The sequence below is a fragment of the Lactuca serriola genome, chromosome 9, assembly GCF_051521515.1.
Source record: "Lactuca serriola cultivar US96UC23 chromosome 9, Lser_US96UC23_V15, whole genome shotgun sequence".
NCBI classification, from domain to species: domain Eukaryota; kingdom Viridiplantae; phylum Streptophyta; class Magnoliopsida; order Asterales; family Asteraceae; genus Lactuca; species Lactuca serriola.
In genome coordinates, this window is record NC_136416.1 from 178825996 (window position 1) to 178847098 (window position 21103).

Here is a 21103-nt window from a genome sequence, read left to right on the forward strand (position 1 = left end):
TTGGAAGTGGTTTGAATTTTTGATTTTATAGTTAAAAAAATTGTACATTTTATCAACATGATTGTCCAAAGAATTAACTTTTGAGGTTTTTGCTATCTCTAGAGTGTTGGATTAATGTCTAAGTCCATAACTATATTTGGTAAGACTTGACCCGACCCGGCATGGTCCATTTGGGTTGCATACCATCATGCACTTGGATGAGAGAAATAAGACACTTATGGTTATTAATATATTATAAGTTCTAGTATATTAATAATAAGAATAATAAGATTATTTAATTAGTATTGATCAAGAATTAATCTAGGATTAATTAAGTGATCAAAAGAAGACTAATTAAATATATGGGTTGATTGTGTAAATCATCCATACTTGTATAGTGGGCTAATGCTCCATGGATAATCAAGTTGGGCTAAAACCCATAGGATGGTTCATGGATGCTCCATGGTGTATTTGAACCCATGGATCCAAGGAAATGGAAAGTCATGACAATTAGGGTTTGCCCTAATTGTAACACTATATAAAGATATTATTCTTGGCAAAATTGGTGACTAGAATCACACTAGTGTGTGTGAAGAAAGGGCTAGCCGATTTTGATGAGTGTAGAATTCTCTCAAGTCATTCCAAGTGTTTTGATGATTGTGATTCCATTTGAGGTGTCACACTTGGGGCACTAGACACTCAAGCTTCATGAAGACTTTCTACATCAAAGAGGTATGTATTCTATCTTGTTACATTCATTGTTTTTGTATGCTAGATTAGGATAATACCTTGGAAGTTCTTATTTGCATGTATAATAGAGAAAACATAGATCCAAGGTATTTAGGGTTGCATGTACACTTAGGAAGTGTTAGAATGCTCAAAACCCAACAGTGGTATCAGAGCCTAGGCTTGTTTTCTTGTTATACCTGCAATAGAAGCTGAAAAAACGAATCTGGTGCTGTCTGGCCATCAGACTCGGCGAGTCCATCAGGAGACTCGGCGAGTCCATGCCTAAAAAGTGATGAATTCGATCCAACTCGCCGAGTTTGTTCATGCACTCGACGAGTTGGACCCCCAGACAGCATATTTTCGAGTTTTTTGGCTAGAAATGGACTAGGAACATTACCCTAAGTTGTTTTTGATCTTATAAACTTGTTTTTGATGTGGTAATGTTCATGCTAATCCATTTCCAAAGAGATAATTGTCAATAGATTCATGTTTTGTATTAGTTTAAGGTTTAGACTAATTACATGAAAAAGTTTGATTTGAATTATCTTGTTCTTATGAGTTGCTTAGATTAATAGAAATGTTGAGTGAAATAGTTGTTTTCAATCCATTTTAATCTAAGAGTTGAGTATAAAATGTGTTTGTGTAACTTGTCCTCAAGTTACATGAAGAGTCACATTAAAGACTCATAAAATTCATAAGAGTTGGCAATGGTTACAAAATGAAGAGTCTTGTGTCATTGAATGTTTTTTTATGACTCCATAACTTGTCCTCAAGTTATGGAAGTTCAAGAGTCACTTCATTAAAAGGAAAATATGTAACCATAATTAAATCCATAAGTTATAAAATAAAGAAAAAGTTAGTTCTTTTAATAGTTTAAAGTCTTCCATAACTTGTCCTCAAGTTATGGAACTTGAAGAGTTTTTGGATTAAAACTACTTTAAACACATAAGTTATGGAATTAATTAGTTTTGAATAGTTTCAAAACTTGCCCTCAAGTTTTGGAATTTGAAAAGTTTTCAAGTATGAATACTTTAATTCCAAGTTAGCCCTTAGAATTTTAAAAGTTAAAATTCAACCCTTATACTTTATAATATTATAAGTTAATAATATATATATATGTATAAGAGTAAAGTCAGTCTTACCGCTAGTACGCCTCATTCACGAAGTCGGTCTATAAGGTGGGTATAAGGTTGTTGCCTATAAAATGGCAACTTAATGGGTGTCCACTCTCACCCACCGCTTGCTTGACTGGTGGAGGGTCGTTAGCCGAACGGGTTTGACAGGACTAGAATTCTCCCTTCATTAAAAGTATTAATGAAAAATACTAAGTAACTAAACTCTTAATAATACCCAATCTTAGTTACTTAGGAAAAATGTGAATAAGGTGCTAATCCATGAAATTACACTTTACACTTTGTCTAAGTCGTTAGTGGAGCGTGTGTGGTTAACCGGCACACTAACTTGGACTTAACAAGGTAGGTAAAGGGTGACTTAATATTTATCATAGTATCGATGGAGCGTGTGTGGTTAACCGGCACATCGATTGAGGGGTAATTTATTAAGGGTACCAAGTGATTTGCATGGTTACTTCACACCTTGTTTTGTGATCCTCGGCATCCCAGTCACAAAACCTGAAGGGCACACTCGAGATTGAAACATGCCTTTGAACAGTTCAATGAATCTCAAAGATCTAGGAGTTTCAAAACCAATTAAAACCTAATAATACATTTCGTTTATCTTGGTGGAAATTGGTGAATCGTCATTCACCTACCTTCAAATATTTTATACCTTGGATTACGGCATACCTCTTCTAAGTTATAAAATAGTTTGTTGGGTCCTAGCCTTAATATTTCATATTGGGTGTCATATTAAGGACTTTAAATCAACTATCTTGAATATCTCCCAAAAGATGTCTGTAATAGACACCTATGATCTTCCCAAATCTCTTGAAACAAGGTTTCCTAATGAAGATGATGTCCCTTGGAAATCATACTTCTTTCACCTCTTCCAATTATTCTCCCTAACCCACAAGTTCTTGAAAAAAGGTTTAAGGTCACTCAAGCCCTATTGGCAAGGCAAGGTCTAGGTGTGGTCACATCTTGGAGATGTAGTCACATATTGACAAGCCGGGAGAGTTGGGTGTCAAAGTCTTGAGAAAGTTGGTGGTTCAACTACTTTCTAAGTCACATAGTAAGTTCTTTTGGAACACCTATGAAACTGACTATGACAAGACCCTTAATGATCTTATCTATTTGCTAAGATCAACTTCCTAAAACTTTATGGACATTGACAATGATGACATTGGATATCTAGTAAAGCTCTCTCTTCCCGATGGAAAGGGATCGGCCATAGTCAACTCGGTTGACCAAATGGTAAAGAGAAAAGCTAAGTCTGTGATAGTCTCGTGTACTATTATCAAAGGGTCCATATGTTTGTATTGCCAAAGAAAGGGGCATTGGTTGCGAAGCTGCCAAATTTACCTAAGGATGTTAAAGTCAATAAGTTTGACTCTACTTCAGGTAAATTCCACTATCTAACTTTGTTAAGTTTCTATTCTGAGATTCTTGATACATGATGTGACTGGGTCACATGGTGATGTTTTAAGAATGAAAGAAAAGTGAAGAAACTTAAAGAAAGAATATGCTGAATCTGATGGCGTAGATGGATTTCTATCGCATAGTTTGAAGATCGGATTCTTGAGCTACTTCTCAGGAGTTATGAGATATTGCTTAGGAATAGATAACAACAAGTTTTCATATGGATTGTAAGGATAAGTTTTTTCCGCAAAGTTTTAAAATAAAAGAAAATTTTTGATTTTATTTATTTTAAAATATCCTTACAATGGCATTTGAGGAAAAATTGTTGCTTATATGATTCAATTAAAAGCAAGAGTGGAAATATGAAATTGATTCTTTCATTTGTGGTAATGTCTAGATTTACCAAATAAGGAAAGATTCTCATCACCCAAGTTTCAATTGGACCGGAACTTGGAATCATGCAAGTTGTATAGCATGATGAATGAGAACTTTCAAGTTTTGGAAAAATTAAGACTAATTACTCGTTCACATGGATGTGTGAGTCAAGTAAAGGACTAAGGGATCGAGTACACATTCTTGTGCACTGGTCAAGTCCACCACAAAAAGATTGATTAAACTATTCGTCATAGTTTACTAAAGCTCAGTAAATATGATTATACTTACAAGCTTAAGTGTAACTCTGAGACATTGGAAATGGTTCCAATGTAAGGCAGAGCGAATAAGAAGAATCAAATTAGGCAGAAGGATAAAAGTTTCTCAAATCTGAAAAGATGGGAGAGTACTTTAGTATCAGCTTTTGTGATCATCTTAATGATTAAGAAACCATAGCACAATTAGTTCTCTAAGGAAATCTTAGTGCATTCTTATGACTAAGAAGAGGGATCTTGAATTGTTGAAATGGTTAAATCAAGAAGATGAGTCATACTTCGTTCCAATACAAGTCTTAGAGTCATACTCCAAGATTGTAACTTGAGTGACATGTCTCAAAAAAAGGTTTAAAACACTTGTCAAATGTAAGAGTAAAAGTTTTCTACTCTTGTACATTTGAAATTGGTAAGTTGTGATGTTTTGGATAAAACAAAGACCAACTAAGGCCAATTGTGTGAAGTGTTTGTCTTGATTAGAATCCACACTATCTCTTGGATATTTGACAAGGGGGTCTTATAGGTCAAGAGGACAGTGGGAGTCTTAAAGGTCTTGAAAGTCTCAAGAACTAATCAAGAATAAAACCTGAAGTTCTTCACTAGCACACGACTTGAGGTTTATAACCTATCGTGTTGACATATTTTGTGCCCATTCCAGTTAAAGGTGGTTTTGCATATGAGTTCTTAGAGTTCTCAGTTTTTTGCACAACAACTTGGAAGCAATGGCAGGCCCTTGAGCTGCCAGGTGGCAAGAAATTAAGATTGAGTTCAGTCCATATGAGTTTGGGTTTGTCATTATCCTTGTCTTGTGACTACGATTTTGACCATTCACATGGATAAGAACACATACACCAGTAAATCTAAGTGTCATAAGGTTTCTCTCCGATTCATGAAAATGATGGTGAGGAAACACTTTCACTAAGTAGATTTTAGCTAGATAGCAATTGTGATATTTGCATTCTCAAAGTCGTTAGTGGAGCGCGTGTGGTTAACCGGCACACTAATATGGACTTGTGAGAAGTGGCAAAAAGGTCTAAACATTATGATTACGGCATCCCTCTTCATAATTGTTTAGATACACAAGTGTGCTATCTAAGGGAAGGTGTATGATTTTGATAAAGTCTTATCAAAACAATCTAGTATCAGAAATCTGAACTTTGGTAAGAAAGTCAATAAAGTATTGATTTCTAGAAGTCCAGCTGATTTCTGGGTACATGTCAAAGCTAGTGGGAGCATAAGTGATATGCTAATAATCATCATGTTAGTGGCAGCATGATAATTATGATAAGTATTGCAAGTTAGCAATGTTAATTATAGAAAACAAAAGTTTCAATTGGGAAAGAGTTGTTTTGCTATAATTAAGGGAGAGGAAATTATGCTTCATCTCAAATCTATAAGCTTAGATCGTGAGGTTTTAATCATTTAGTCAAGGATATATATATGAATTTCATGTTGGAATGGCTCAACATAAGGAAATTCTATATATGGGTCCATTATTTGCGTTCTAAAATTCGATTATGATTACGGCATCCCTTTTCATAATCTGAATTATGAGAACTTGGCAAATTGAAATGGACATATTATAGCAAAAGACTAGTTTAGTCTTTATGTGAGACATCATGAATCGTGTCCCATATGCTTCGGATATAGGATCGATTACATGTGCTATAATCATCCGTTCTAAAATTTTCAAAATGCCTGGGGCATTAAGAAGGGAAAAGGTTTAGAACTGGATATGACTAAAAGGATTAAACAATTGTCGAGGACAATCTAAGGTTTACCAAAGATTGGTTGCTCAAGGACAGTTGGAAGTATAGTGATAATTCTGGAAGGACCATATTGACATAGTCTGTAAGGAGGCAACTCTTGTTCAGAAGTGATGGTCAAAATGGAATCTGGAAATGTTTCAAAGTTAGAATTTTCAATCTGTGTAAGATTAAGGAAACCTAATGCAAGAAGGATGTTTCCAAGGAGCTGATCCCCTTTGGAATACTTTGTAATGGTTGTTGTCAAGTCTTTATGACTTTGTACATAATCATTACAAGAAGATCAATGCATATAAGTTTAGAATCTAACAGATTCCAGTAAATGGCATGAATTTGGAATTCTTGCATTTGCAGTATTGATTTGGGAGTGTGAAAAGAGAATCATTGAAGTAATGTTCAATTGATCTAGTTCACAAAGTAAAGATCATAGACAAACATAGTATGCATACTTGGTGTATGGCATGACTAGTGTTTAGAAAACATAGTGTACATGCTTGGAGCATGGGACAATTATTGTTTTAAATTCAAGAATAAAGTTGATAGCTGAAACAGTATACAATGAATAATGTGTAATCATATGGTGATAAATAAAAGGTGTTTTATTTATGTTCAAAGAGTTGATACCATATTGGATTCAATTATTATTGTGTTTCACTTTGCATGTTTTGACTTCCCGAATAAACTGGGTTATTCTTCCGGAATGACTAAGTTATTCAAACCATCCACAGTCGGTCATATGTTGGAAGTAGATATGAATTAAGACTATCATGGGTTGGCTTGTAGAGGTCTAAGGTGTTGGACAAGGCTACAACACTCATGAGTGCTCATAAGTTCTGAGTATTGGATTCAACCCGCGCTCATTGGAATCACTTCATGGATTTTATCACGAGTGATCATGAGATGATAATATCTTATATTCTTCAAACCTATAGATATGAGTTGTTACTATGAGTTGATAGTACATTGATTGCACGAAACCGCATTTGGTAACTCGGTGCTATAAAACGTGCCTTTGTGTATGATTCAACAAGTAGTAGAACAAGCCATATGAGTCGAAGTTTATCCATTCCTTTTACCTTCGGGATAAAAGCGATATCTGTGGGCCCCTTGAGGATTTGATGATGACAAATGGAAGTGCTCGGCCGGCCTAGGACTGATTTGATTTGTTCAATTAGTCAGTCGTCATAAATCGGAAATCGGGAAACAACAAATGGACAGAGAGAATGATTATAATCCATGTCTCAGTCCATATGATATCTAGAATGGAGGAATATATGATACCTTATCTAATGGACAAGTCACTGACAAAGGTCAGAGTTCATCGACAAGGTCAGAGTTCGACGGAAGCTTTTGAGAGCTACGATTGCCAGTTGGTTCCTGAAGTCATACGCAATAATAGTTTTAGACTTATCAAATGTGAGATTGAACGTTACTTTAGTTTTCCTTGTTCTTTTTTTTCATTACCTTATACCCCTTTTTAATTTTGTGAATAAGCAAGATATATGCCTTCATCGAATTTAGATTGGAATTATAAATGATTATTCTTGAAATTCATTATGAATCACCTGCAACCACACACAAGGAAAAATTTGACATTAGGTTTATGATTGCTAAGTACTTCATAAGGAGTGATGTTGATGAATTAAAGAATGGTTATATACGAAGCCTGTAGTTGAGATTTCTTCTATCCACAAGTAGAATGGTATTTTTTTTCAAAATTCAGCATTGAGGGGTTAGCTTCACAAAGAGATCAATTTATTCTTTCAAAAACTATATTTTGTTTTGTAGTGTACGGAGCGGAAAATTTGTAACCGATTCCTTTCTCGATAAGTTAAGTATGATAGTTTTTGTTTTTGAATTTTGAACCATTATCATTGAGTATACTTCAGACTGGTTTAGAAAAATGCAATTCTGTTTTTTGATAGAGTTGATGAGATCATGTGAAGTTTTGGATTTTTTACAAAGAAAGTAAACCCATGTGAAGCTTGAAAAATTATCAGCAATAACGAGGATATACTTCTTTCCTCTATAATTTTCCTTTGTTGAAGTCCATAATGATCAACATGGAGTAGCTAAAGTGGCTTCGTGATGTTAATCTCAATTGTAATTAAATGACTTCGTGATGTTAATCTCAAAATTGGTAATCCTCTCACCAAATCTCGTGTAGCTAACTAATTAATGTTCTTGAAATTTAAGTGAAAGATTCTCTAATGCTACAAACAACTTATGTCATTTACTACTTTTCAAAGAAGGCATATTGAAGTAGCACCTTTGATCGGAGTGATATCCAAAGGATATATATCAGTTTTTGTTTGGACTTTAACAAAACCTCATTTGTCATTTTATTCTTGACCATACTTCCTTCCTCATCGAGAGTGATTTTATTTCCAATTCCAAAAACATGTTGAGAAACAATGATGAGATTGTGTTTTAACCCGTCCACACATGCAAACGGTTTATTGTGAATTGACCATTCGTAATGGTTATGTAACCTTTGATCAATGCTTTTTATTATTTCCAAACTTTATGACTCCTATCCACTCAAGTTTCTGATAATCCTTAAGATGTTCCTTCATCGTAGTTATGTGATATGAGCAACCACTATAATTATACCAGTTATGATTATATTGCTCATCACGTAACATTTGCGATTAGAAGAATGGAGTGGAATCTAATGGGTGGGGTGGGTGTGGTGGCGTAAGGAAAGGTGGATGGGAGTAGGTATGGGGTTAGGGTTTAGTTATTATATTTTTTAATTATAATAAGCAAAACATTATTTAAAATGAGACAAAAGTCAATTTGCATAGGTTACGGATTATGGACCGATAGGCAAGTTATTGAAACCATAAGGACCATACTCATCAAGAAAAAAAATAAGTACCGAACTTCTCACTTTCATAAAGCACATGGAATCATTTAATCTTATTTTGTCTTTGTAATTTGGAAACTACTTCTAGCACAATGCAAGGTTTTAACATTAGATCATAGTTTTGAAGTAGTTAATTTCAAATAAGATTTACATCTAAATCACGGTTACAATAAAATATATATATTTTATTCAATTTTAAATATAGCAACATAAAAATAAAAAATATCACAAGATTGAAGAGTATAAATCACAGAAAACAACATTTTTCAATCACATAAAAGTTAGAATTTAGATTGAATTTGATAGACGAGGTTGACGTCAACTTGAAAAGCCTTTGCAAGAATATCTGCTGCGATATCGGGATTTGATCCAAACACAGCATTTGCAATGGTAATAACACCTGGATTTTGACTACTCAAAGCAGCGATAGCAGCAGCATAGCCATTCCCCACGTTTTTCTGGAAGTGAATTAGACCTTTTGGGAACACGAAAACATCGCCTTTCTGAAGTAGTTTTGTGATGAGTCGGTTTTCAGGGTTGGATGTGACAAACCCGACTAGAATACGGCCTTCCATAACAGTCAAAATTTCAGTGGCCCGAGGGTGTGTATGTGGGGGGTTAATACCCTGTGGGGCGATGTCAATACGTGCCATTGAGATACCAAGAGTGTTAAGTCCCGGCAACTCTGCTACAGTCACCGGAGTCACAGCAGACCCAACTTGAACTAATTAGTAAATTGGTTCCAATTTATGGCCCATAATCCATACTTGGGACAAAATGACCATTTTACCCCTAGCCCAACTTGAACCAAAACTGAGGCCCAAATCCATAAAACAAAAAGGTCCAAAACTAATAGATCCACAAAGGACCAATAATGGCCGAATTCTCCAAATTGGGCCCAACCCCTATATGGGCCTTATCCTAAGCCCAATAATTCCCTTAGTCCAACAGTTGATCTCAGTTGGCCCAAAAGGCCCAAAGCAACAAAGTGGCCCAAAGATGCGAAACCAAAACACGATAAGTCCAAAGCCCAGCTGAGCGTTGTATGTGGGGCGTACACTCAGCTACGTTGGGCATACTCGATGAATCCAAATCGCGACCACAACCATGTACGTTGGGCGTACCTTCAATTATGCGGGGCGTAAACTAACTTGCTCCAAAACCGACTTTATGGCTTAACCACTTAAGCACTTTGCACCTAAACTTCAAAAAAAAGCATTAAAATAAAGCTCTTGGTGTATAAAGTCGGAACCTTTATGCATTTGCATGACTTAATGGGACCTAAATACCTTCTTAATCCATTAAGACCCATTCTAATCCAACTAGAACATGCATGGACCAAAAGCAAGGATCAAGATACCATTTTTACGAACTTATAAACTCAAAAAGGGCAAGATCTAGCAATCTTAGCTCCTGGAGTGGCTCAAACTTACAAGGAGGATTCAAAACCCAAAAATAAACACAATTCTAACCCTAAACCCATAAAACATAACAAGAAGCCAAGGTATGAACTTGATACCTTAAATGAGCTAGAAATGAAGCCAAAAGTCTGGATCTATAAGTCTTCCTTTGAACCACAAGATAGCACCAAGCACCCTTTCCTTGAAAATGAGCAAAAGCACACCAAAATACACATTTAGATCTCTCAAACACTCAATGAGAGGTTAGGGTTTCTGAAATGAGGCTAGAAGCCAATGGAGGCTGATAAATGAAAGAGCCTTAAGCCTTGAGAAAAAGCACACCAAAATGCACCAAGCACCCTACGCTTCTAACAACTCACCATAGCCTGAAAACTTCCCGAACAAAACCCAAAAATTCATAAAAGACCGAGTTAAAAAATTATGCTTATACCCTTGGGCTCCAAAAACACCATCAAACACGTGGATCACTTAAACCATAACATCCACATCCAAAAAGGGCTAAATTCTTTCTTCCCCAAGGCCATAAACCTCATGAAAACTGATGATTGGGTCGCACCCCTAATAATGAAGCAATTCCAAAACTAAGTGTTACAACTCTCCCCCACTTAAATTAGATTTCGTGCTCGAAATCGCTCCTTACTAACACTCGGATCATATTAAACAACCCGAGGAATGCAACCGAAATTTTTTTAGCATAAAATGAGCTTCCCAAGACAACCGTACCCAAACAGAAACCTTCAACCCAAAGAAGAACAAACCTTAGCCCCTACAGAAAACCACTTCTACGTTTCTGAAACCTGTAATCTACATTGTTCTGACTCCCCGACATACCGCCCATGTTGAATCATTACCATGCCAATTCCTCATTGAATAATAGACAAAACATAACACTTCCAACCCTAATTATCTTGATGCTACTGATGTGTCGAAATACTACACCTACTAGTTTTACCAACTATCTAACTAGCTATTCGACTAAAGGCAGTGGACCTTTTTGCAAACTCAGATCGTGGTACATCTTGGTAAAGTGAGAATTATGAACCTCCTCCATCACTGTCTACCGGACCCCTCCGGACATCGAAACCCAAACCCGACCGTGTCGGGTCAATAATCTGCAACTATCCTGAACAAATCGGGCGTTCTCGCCCTTATTCCGCTCCAACTTCCAATTCCCTGGTCTCATGCCCTCAACCTGAGCATCCCTAATCAAGCTCACAATCGGGGAATCCACCGCTATCCTCATACACCTTTTTGGGGTAGAAGACCCAGCTGACTTTCGGCTCAAAGCGTATGCAACCACATTCGATTTACCAGGATGGTAAAGGATCTCACAATCATAGTCCTTGACTACATCCAGCCACCTGCGCTGCCTCATGTTCATGTTCGGCTGATCCATGATGTGTCTCAAACTCCTGTGATCCGTGTATAGTGCAACGGACCCCGTACAGATAATGCCTCCAAATCTTGAGAGTGAATACCACCTCTCCCAACTCAAGATCGTGCGTAGGGTATCTCGTATCATGCGGCTTCAGCTGCCGCGATGCATAGGGGCTATCAATCGTCCCCTCTGCATGAGGATGGCCCCCAAGCCTGTGATGGATGCATCACAAAATACTACAAAATCCTCAACTCCCTCGGGGAGCGTCAACACTAGCGCCTCACAAAAACACCGCCGGAGGGTCTCAAACGCCCTCTGCTACTCAGGGCCCCACCGGAAATCCACCCTTTTCCTCGTTAGACGAGTGAGGGGTACTGCAATCTTAGAGAAATCTCGAATGAATCTTCGGTAATACTCTGCTAATCCCAAGAAACTCCTGATACACCTTTTTGGGGTAGAAGACCCAGCTGACTTTCGGCTAATCCCAAGAAACTCCTCATACACCTTTTTGGGGTAGAAGACCCAGCTGACTTTCGGCTCAAAGCGTCTGCAACCACATTCGATTTACCAGGATGGTAAAGGATCTCACAATCATAGTCCTTGACTACATCCAGCCACCTGCGCTGCCTCATGTTCATGTTCGGCTGATCCATGATGTGTCTCAAACTCCTGTGATCCGTGTATATAGTGCAACGGACCCCGTACAGATAATGCATCCAAATCTTGAGAGTGAATACCACCTCTCCCAACTCAAGATCGTGTGTAGGGTATCTCGTATCATGCGGCTTCAGCTGCCGCGATGCATAGGGGCTATCAATCGTCCCCTCTGCATGAGGATGGCCCCCAAGCCTGTGATGGATGCATCACAAAATACTACAAAATCCTCAACTCCCTCGGGGAGCGTCAACACTAGCGCCTCACAAAAACACCGCCGAAGGGTCTCAAACGCCCTCTGCTACTCAGGGCCCCACCGGAAATCCACCCTTTTCCTCGTTAGACGAGTGAGGGGTACTGCAATCTTAGAGAAATCTCGAATGAATCTTCGGTAGTACTCTGCTAATCCCAAGAAACTCCTGATGTCTGAGGGAGATTTCGGAATCTCCCACTGCATAACCGCCTTGACTTTGGCCGGGTCGACCAAAATCCCCTCCTGGTTAACGAGATGTCTGAGGAACTGGACCTCTCGTAACCAAATCTCACACTTTGAGAACTTGGCATACAGTCGTTCTCGTCGCAGAACCTCTAGCAGCTCCCTGAGGTGCTACTTGTGCTGCTCTCGTGTCTTGGAATACACCAAGATATCATCTATGAACACAATGACTAACCAATCAAGCATCGGTCTGCAGACCCGATTCATCAGATCCATAAACACTATTAGCACATTGGTGACCCCAAACGGCATCACCACGAACTCGTAATGACCAAAACGAGTCTGAAACGCGGTCTTCTCCACCTCTTCCTCCCTCACCCTGACCTGGTGATACCCGGATCTCAAATCGATCTTGAAAAACCAAGATGCACCTTGTAGCTGATCGAAAAGATCATCTATCCTTGGGAGTGGATAACGGTTCTTCACCGTTAACTTGTTCAACTCCCTATAGTCAATGCACATCATGTGCGAACCGTCCTTCTTCCTGTCGAAGAGGATCGGTGCTCCCGAGGGTGAACTACTCGGGCGAATAAACTGCTTACCCAATAGCTCCTGCAACTGAGATGCTAACTCCTGCATCTCTGGCGGTTCCATACGGTACGGCGCCTTAGTGATAGGGGTCGCACCCGGCACTAGATCAATCCTGAACTCTACCTGCCTCTCCGGAGGCACTCTAGGTAACTCCTCTGGAAACACATCAGCAAACTCCCTAACCACTGGAATCTCTTAAACGGAAGTATGATCCTCAATCCGCGTATCTATCACATACGCTAGGTAACCAACACACCCGTGTTGAATGAACTGCCGAGTCCTGGCGGCTGAACAAAACCCTGCTCCTACTCCGGTGCCCTCACCATACATTACCAGTTCTCCCCCACTTTGGGTTCGATCTACTACTCGTTGTCCCTCACAGTCGATCATGGCGCCAAACCGGCTGAACCAATCCATCCCTACGATCACACATACTTCCCCCATGGGAATAGGAATCAAATCTATCGAGAAGGATACCCCGAAAATCTCCAGCTCACATCTTCGGTAGACCGAAGAAGCAGAAACCCCGTGCTCGTTGGCGATCAAAACTCGCAACGGACACTCAAGCTCATCTACCGACACACTGAACTCTCTACTGAAATTCTAAGATACAAACGACCGACTCGCCCCCGAGTCGAATAAAACCAAAGCAGGAAAAGAGTTTACTAAAAACGTACCTAAACATAGGTACCACCGATAAGCATAACACAGATATAATAAATGAAACAGAAAATAGAAACATACCAGCAACCACATCCGGTGTTGCCTTGGCCTCCTCGACCGTGAGCTGGAAGGCGCGCCCCTGATCCTTCAGAGGCTCCACCTTGACTGGCCTCCCATCCCTAATCCTCAAAGTAGCCGGTGCGGATCCCTGCGTCGGCTTGACGGCGAGCTGCGGGCAGTTGGTCTTTAGTGACCAACCTGATGACAATGGTAACAAATCCTCATATCTGTTGGAGAGGCGGACTGGCGACAGTCCCTGGCATAGTTCCCCTCCTTGCCACATTTGTGGCAACCACCTCCTGCTCGACAAACCCCAGAATGACCCCTGCCACACTTTCCACAAGTGCGGCTCTGCTGACCCCCGGTCCGAGTATCAGCGGTCTTGGACCGCTTAGGTGTCGTCTGAGACTGTTCCGAAACCTGACGTTGCTCCTTCAACTACAGCTCTATCTCCAACTCACGCCACCTCGTGGCTTCCTGAATATCCAAGAGAGTCTCACAACGTTGCGTAGCAACAAACTGTCGAATATCAGTCTTGAGCATACTCAGATAACGAATCATCTGAGCTGCTCTGAAGCAAACTCCGGTCAAAACATAGCCCTCTCCGTGAACATACGAGTGATCTCCATCACTGACTCCCCATCCTGACCCAATGTCAAAAACTCCTGAGCAAGCCGCTCCCGCTCAACGCGTGGAACGTAGCGGGTGTGGAACATATCCTGGAACTGCTCCTAAATAACAGCAGCTCGCCGATCATCAGTGTACGACCCTGTCGTCAATCTCCACTATTCCTTTGCCCCAAGCCTCAGCAGGTTCAGGGCACACCTGACCTTCTAGTCAGCAGGACATGAACACGTGAAGAAACAGCCCTCCACGTCAAATAACCACCTCATAGCCCTGATCGCATCTTGTGTACCATCAAACGTCGAGGGCTTCGTTTTATCGAAGTCCCGATACTGGAAACCCTGCCAGCTCCTCCTCCAACCCCTGCCGCGGTTACAGCCGATGTGGCTGCAGCGGTAGCTGTCTCTGCTAGAGCTGCATATCGCTCATCAAAGTACTCAACCATCGTGGTCTTAATCGACCCAAACATCTGTGGCAGCTGTGCTCGGAACACTGCAGCAACCTCGTCATGTAGAATCTCCCAGATCCTGGCATCCAACTCCTCTATCCCTATCTATACCACAGGCTGAGGTGCTACCGGCACCTCCGACCTTCCGTCTCCCGATCCTGATCTTAATCCTGATCCGGATCCAGTAGTAAAACGTCTCTTCACCACCATACTGAAAATATAACCAAGACGTCAGATAAACAACATATATCGGGAGACCAATTCCCACAACCCTAGGGATTGTGACTTCCTTGCTACGCGTATGGGTTATGTGCTTTCAGTAGTACGGGCCCATACGACCTCCCACACCTACCCATATTTGTCTCAAGTATCACCACAACGCCCTAATACAACATAATATGTGCGCTCAACCCTCACTCCTAGGGGAATATCGACTATCTCGCAACTGGTCTCACAGCTTCCCACAACTCACATATCCATGAAACTTTCACCAACCCTGCAGCACTAGTGTATGCTAGCCACACATAACGCTGGACCCGATAGACTTTCGAATATGCAATCCTACACTAAGGTCAAATCAGACATTCTCAGACTATAAGATCTTGATTATACACAGTCGTGATGTATACACTAAACACCTATAGTTATGATGTCAATTCCATATACAAGAAACCCTAGGCTAGTAGTATCATATAAGCAGGCAAGTCTGTCATGCGATTCCTGAAGATTCCTAGCCTAGCACTGTAACATCCAAAATTTTCAACCAATTTAAACTTTTCAAAAACAACCCATATTCAATAATTCACTACAAAAGGTTTTTAGTTCATTTATTATCAGAGTATTTCCCAGAACCACATCATAAACACATAAAACATGAGGAGCGGTACGATCACGCCTTTGCCTTGCCACGGTCTCCTGAAGTACCTGAAACATTAAACCACAACTGTAAGCCCGAAAGCTTAGTGAGATACCCCCAAAATACCAACCACATATACCATACACATAACATATCATAACATAACAGAACAGCTATGCACTTCGGGTCTACTGTGTGACTGGTCCGCCGCACCGGGCCTTCAGTCCACCTAGTCCACCCTCCGAGTCTAGCCATATACATCGAGTCTGCAGTGTGGTTGGTCCGCCCGCATCGGGCCTTCAACCCACCTGGTCCACTCTCTGAGTCTACAGTATGACTGGTCCGCCCGCACCGGGCCTTCAGTCAGCCTGGTTCACTCTCCGAGCCTCGGCACATCTGGTCCGCCCTCGTGGGGCCTACAGCCTATCCGGACCGCTCGTTGGGCCTTCGGAATATCCGATCCGCCCTGGGTATGTTGGCCTACAGCACAAAGCAGGACCCGCCTCAACCTAACCCTAGTCAACCAACCATGTGCACATAAACATATAATCATATAACAATTAATCACCAATCAACCGATCTAGCAGATCATATACATAGCATACTCCAACCAAGATACCGACCTAACCGGTCACTAACATAGCATCATCCTATATTCCAGGATACCGACCTTAACCAGGTCTCTAACATATACCATCCTAACTACCAGGATGCAAACATATAGCAAAGCAATAACATAACAACTACCCGGATTTCCATCCGATAAAGGGTCGGCCTTGTTGCCTAAGACCCTGTCGATATAGTGAGGATAACTCACCTGTAACTGCCGACTGATAAGATAAGACCAAGCGGCTCCGACCACCGACACGATCTCCACCACTAGCCAAAACCAAATAACTGAACTCAATAAATACCAATAATTACCAAAATACCCCTAGAAGTCAACTGGTCAACTCCGTGTCAAAGTCAAAGTCAAAGTCAAACTTCCTGACTGACTCTACTCGCCAAGTCAATCTGCTGACTCGTCGAGTCCCTATGCTCTGAAAACTCTTAAAACATGACTCAACTCGCCGAGTCACCCCAAGACTCGTCGAGTCCAACGATCGTCGAGTCCCATCCTGCTCAACTCACCGAGTCGTCCCTCGACTCACCGATTCACGACTTAACCAGAAAAGGTTAGTGTTCCACGACCAGACTCGTCGAGTCCCAGGCGATCTTCAACAGACTCGTCGAGTTGTTCTTCCAACTCGCCGAGTCCATGCACATATTCATACAACTCGTCGAGTGCACCCATGTGACTCGCCGAGTCTCTTCAGTTCTCATTCCAAACAGAGGCTTTTCAAGCCATGCAGGGACTCCAATCCATAGATACATTCCTCTACAGCCTAACCCTCACATAAAGTTGCAAACTTTACGTGAGAGCAAGGAGATATAAGCCCAAAACACTTCTAGGGCTAGGGTTCAAGACAAAGGGCTTCACCAATGGCTCCTAGATAGGAACTTTATGATCTTCTGGACCATCTCAAGTCCAGATCTGAGGTAGCAACCTCAAATCCAACCTCCAAACCCGAAATAACTCTAGAAATGCCCCCAAAACTCAAGCAACAAAGGATCTAGACTCAAAGGAGCTTAAGCAATAGATTATTACCTCAAATGAAAGCCCCTACTGAAGTAGACCTCAGATCTATACCACTCCCTTGTTGTAGTCCCTTAGTCTTCAAGTTCCCTTTTCAAGATTTCCTTTCCCAAAGCTCCAATTTCACTATCAATGGAGTTCCACTCGATTTCTAGGGTTTGTAGGCTCTCAAGGGTGGTAAGGAGGCTGAAGAAAGGATGTTATGTTCTTTATATAGGGCACAACCCCCAGACTCGCCGAGTCTATCCATCGACTCACCGAGTCGACCTTCCTTATTTACACTAGGAACCCCCGAACTTGCACCTCTGAATTTGGGGTGTTACAAGCACTAGCATGTTGTTCTATCATATCATAATATCAAATAACTGTATGGTATTTTGGGGTTTACTTACAGGCTCCGACTGATCGTAGCCTCTGCATCCTCCATCCTTTATTTTGAAAACCATTTTAGATTTTGTTCCGAAAATTCCCTTGATTTGAGACTGGGTTCACACGAGTGTTCCTCCAGTTCACTCAAACCAAGGCTCTGATACCAACTTGTAACGTCCAAAAATTTTACGCCAAATTTAAACTTTTCCAATCATAAATAAAACCAGATAATATTTGTTTACAAAATGTTTTCAAATCATTATTCATCAGAGTGTCCCAATAACCAGATCATAAGGATGAGGAGCGGTACGGTCACGCCTTCGCCTTGCCATGATCTCCTGAAGTACCTGAAACAATAAACTGAAAACTGTAAGCCCGAGGGCTTAGTGAGCTACCCCCAAAATACCTATACCACACTGATAATACCATATCAGTAACAGACAATCAACAACATGCTTACTTGGCCATCGGCCTGACTGGACGGCCCTGCAGGGTCTACAGTCTATCTGAATCTGTCCCGAGCCTTCGGCATAACTGGACTGCCACGTGGGCCTACAGTCACCCCGGACCGCTCATAGGGTGTGTTGACCTTCAGCACAAAGCAGGACCGCCTCAACCCAAGCAACAAGCAAATAACCATGTACGCATAACTAACATATACTGACATATGCAAACATCAACATATCTATCTCAGTGATCATCAATCATAGCAATCTCTCATAACTAGAGCACCGACCTAGCAAGTCACTAACATACCAATCCCTAAGGATCATAAGAGCATAACATATTGTATATCCTGATTCCGATCTAACAGGTCATAACCACATGTAGCATACCATAACAATAACCACTAAAGGGCCGGCCTTGGTGCCTTAGACCCTATTGATATAGTGAGGATAACTCACCTTACAGATGTCGACTCAGTGGATGAACTCCAACTCTCGGATCACTGCCAAAAACTCCACCACCTATTACCATAATATAATCATACTCATAAGTTCCCAACCTTTCAAGGTACCCCATAAGCCAACTAATCAAACCCTGGTCAAAGTCAAAGTCATCAGTCAAGGTCAACAGTCCATGTTGACCCTAACTCGTCGAGTACCCTCGGCTACTCGCCGAGTTCCTTGAAGTACTTGTCTACTTGCTGAGTCACTCCGTTCCTTCGGTTTACAATCGAAGCCCTAAGGCCACTCGTCGAGTTTCCTTCTTGCAACTCGACGGTTACACACGCATACATAAATTGGGGAAACCTCAACCGACTCACCGAGTTGTTCATACAACTCGTCGGGTCTACGGAAATCTTCATTGGATTCACCGAGTTGTTCATCCAACTCGTCGGGTCCAGGCTCATCTTCATGTGACTCGTCGAGTCAACCTTGCGAATCGTCGAGTTCCTTCAGTCCTTAACCCATACAGACTTTTTTAAGCTATGCAGTTGCTCCAAATTATAGATCCAAGCTTCTAAGGCCTGCTTTTCTCGTAAAGTTGCAAACTTTACGTGCATGCATAGCTAGAAAGGCTCTTAATGTCAAATCCAAGCTCATAATGGGGTTTCATACTCAAAGAGGCTTCATACATGACCAAACTCGGAGCTTTATGACTCTATAACCCAAGAAGGGTCCAGATCTGAAGTTACAACTTCAGATCTAGCTCATATCCCACATTATCATCTCAACCAAGCCATAAAAACCCTAAATCTCAACCAAAAGAGGTCTAGAAGGAAAACGAAATAAAGGTGACGACTTGATACCTCCAAATGATGCTAACTGAGGTAGATTATGATTCCCACGCCTTCCTTGCTCCTATTCTCTTCCCCTCCAAGTTCTTCCTTTCCAAAAACCTCCTTTCTAAGATTAAGACACACAAGAACGAAGCACCACACGAATTAGGGTTTTCTGAGCTCTCAAAGGACTGCAAAGAGGCCAAAGGAGGCTTATGCTTCTTTAAATAGGGTGTAGAACCCCAAGATTTTAGGGTTTCATCTGCCAGCTCCTACTCGTCGAGTTCTTCATGGACTCGGTGAGTAGGCCACTGAATACGCGATCCATTCCGCTGCTACTCGTCGAGTAGGTATTAAAACCAAATAAATTTTCATTTAAATCGATACCTGAGAATCGGGTAGTTACAGAAACACTGTGTAAGAAAAAAAAAACTATTTTTGGAACTAATTTCTCGAAACTTCTAAGTATATACCCCACTCAATAAGTCTTGACTTCATAGAACTTGGCCCATTATTGGCACTCTAAATCGCGTGTCTTATAGCGTAATCATTCAAAAAAATGAAGTGAGCAATATTGTCACATCCGAGCTCATACTAGTACCAAGTATCAAATCTAGTATCCAAATCAAATTTCAAGCACTTAATCTGAAAAATCTCAAGAAATACTCAACATAATATGATTGAAGAAATTAAAGTCGAATGCAAAAGTCCAAGTGAAGTTTCAATCAAGCAAAGCTCCACCAAAAGTCAGCATGAGAAGAATTTGTATGATGTTATATATGATACTTTCAAAGTATTAAAGACATAGGTGTCAGGCCCTTCAAGTAGGCTAATTGTTTTGGTGAAAGTTGATTTGTCTTGTCGGGGTCTCTAAGAATGGGTGGGGTTGGGTAATTATGGACTTATGGTGAAGATAAAAGGAAATAAAATTCTAAAATATGTTTTTTTTTTTGAAAAATGTCAATTACGATACAAAGTTTATTTAATTTTATAGTTGGTTTTTTAGTCTGCACTATTGAACATTTTCTGACCTCGGGTTCTAGGATTATATTAGAGGTATTAAGACTGTTGTTTAAGTTTGTGATTTCATTGGAGCTTTCTCAATGTAAAGTCTAGTTATGTGAAAAAAATATATTTTTTTAAATTTTTGCATCCCATTTTTATATTTTTATTTCAAGTTCAAAAAATTTAGTTTCCTTAGTTCAGTTTTAGGTTGTCTACATCTTTTCATTTTGATTATATTATTTAATATTTTTTTCACAAATAAAGTTTAAGCTTGAAAGATTTGTTAAATGTCATTTTATGTATCTTTTATATTAATTTTTATTAGCATTTTTGTACCATAATTTATGTTTTTATATCTACTTTAATGTAAATAATGATCAACTCGTGTTTTTCACCAAAATTTCTCTACTGCTTATATTTTACTGTCATTTTCAGATATTTCGATTGGAACAATATTTTAGAACCAGCTTGGATGCATTTTTTCTAGTTAAGAAATGTTATGTTAAAAATTAAGTAAAATATGTCTGATTATTCAAAAATCCTACATATTACAGGTACACGGGTACAGACAATATATATGTCGATTCGGTGGATGAAAGTATGAGTTTGATTATTCAAAACCAAGAGCAAGTTTTGATCAGAGTTTGAAATTTGTTAAAAAGATTAAGATCAATGTCGATTCACTCCAAACCCTCTCCATTGTGAGGTCCAAACG

General features: G+C 40.2%; 1 protein-coding gene across 1 annotated transcript; it reads right to left on the reverse strand.

Annotated features, from left to right (window-relative positions):
• Nucleotides 1-8805: 8805 nt before the first annotated feature.
• LOC145076339 (putative germin-like protein 2-3) lies at nt 8806-9177 on the reverse strand. Its single transcript, XM_079022249.1, has one exon. It carries the CDS (start codon nt 9175-9177, stop codon nt 8806-8808), a length of 372 nt encoding a protein of 123 aa, XP_078878375.1.
• Nucleotides 9178-21103: the final 11926 nt, after the last annotated feature.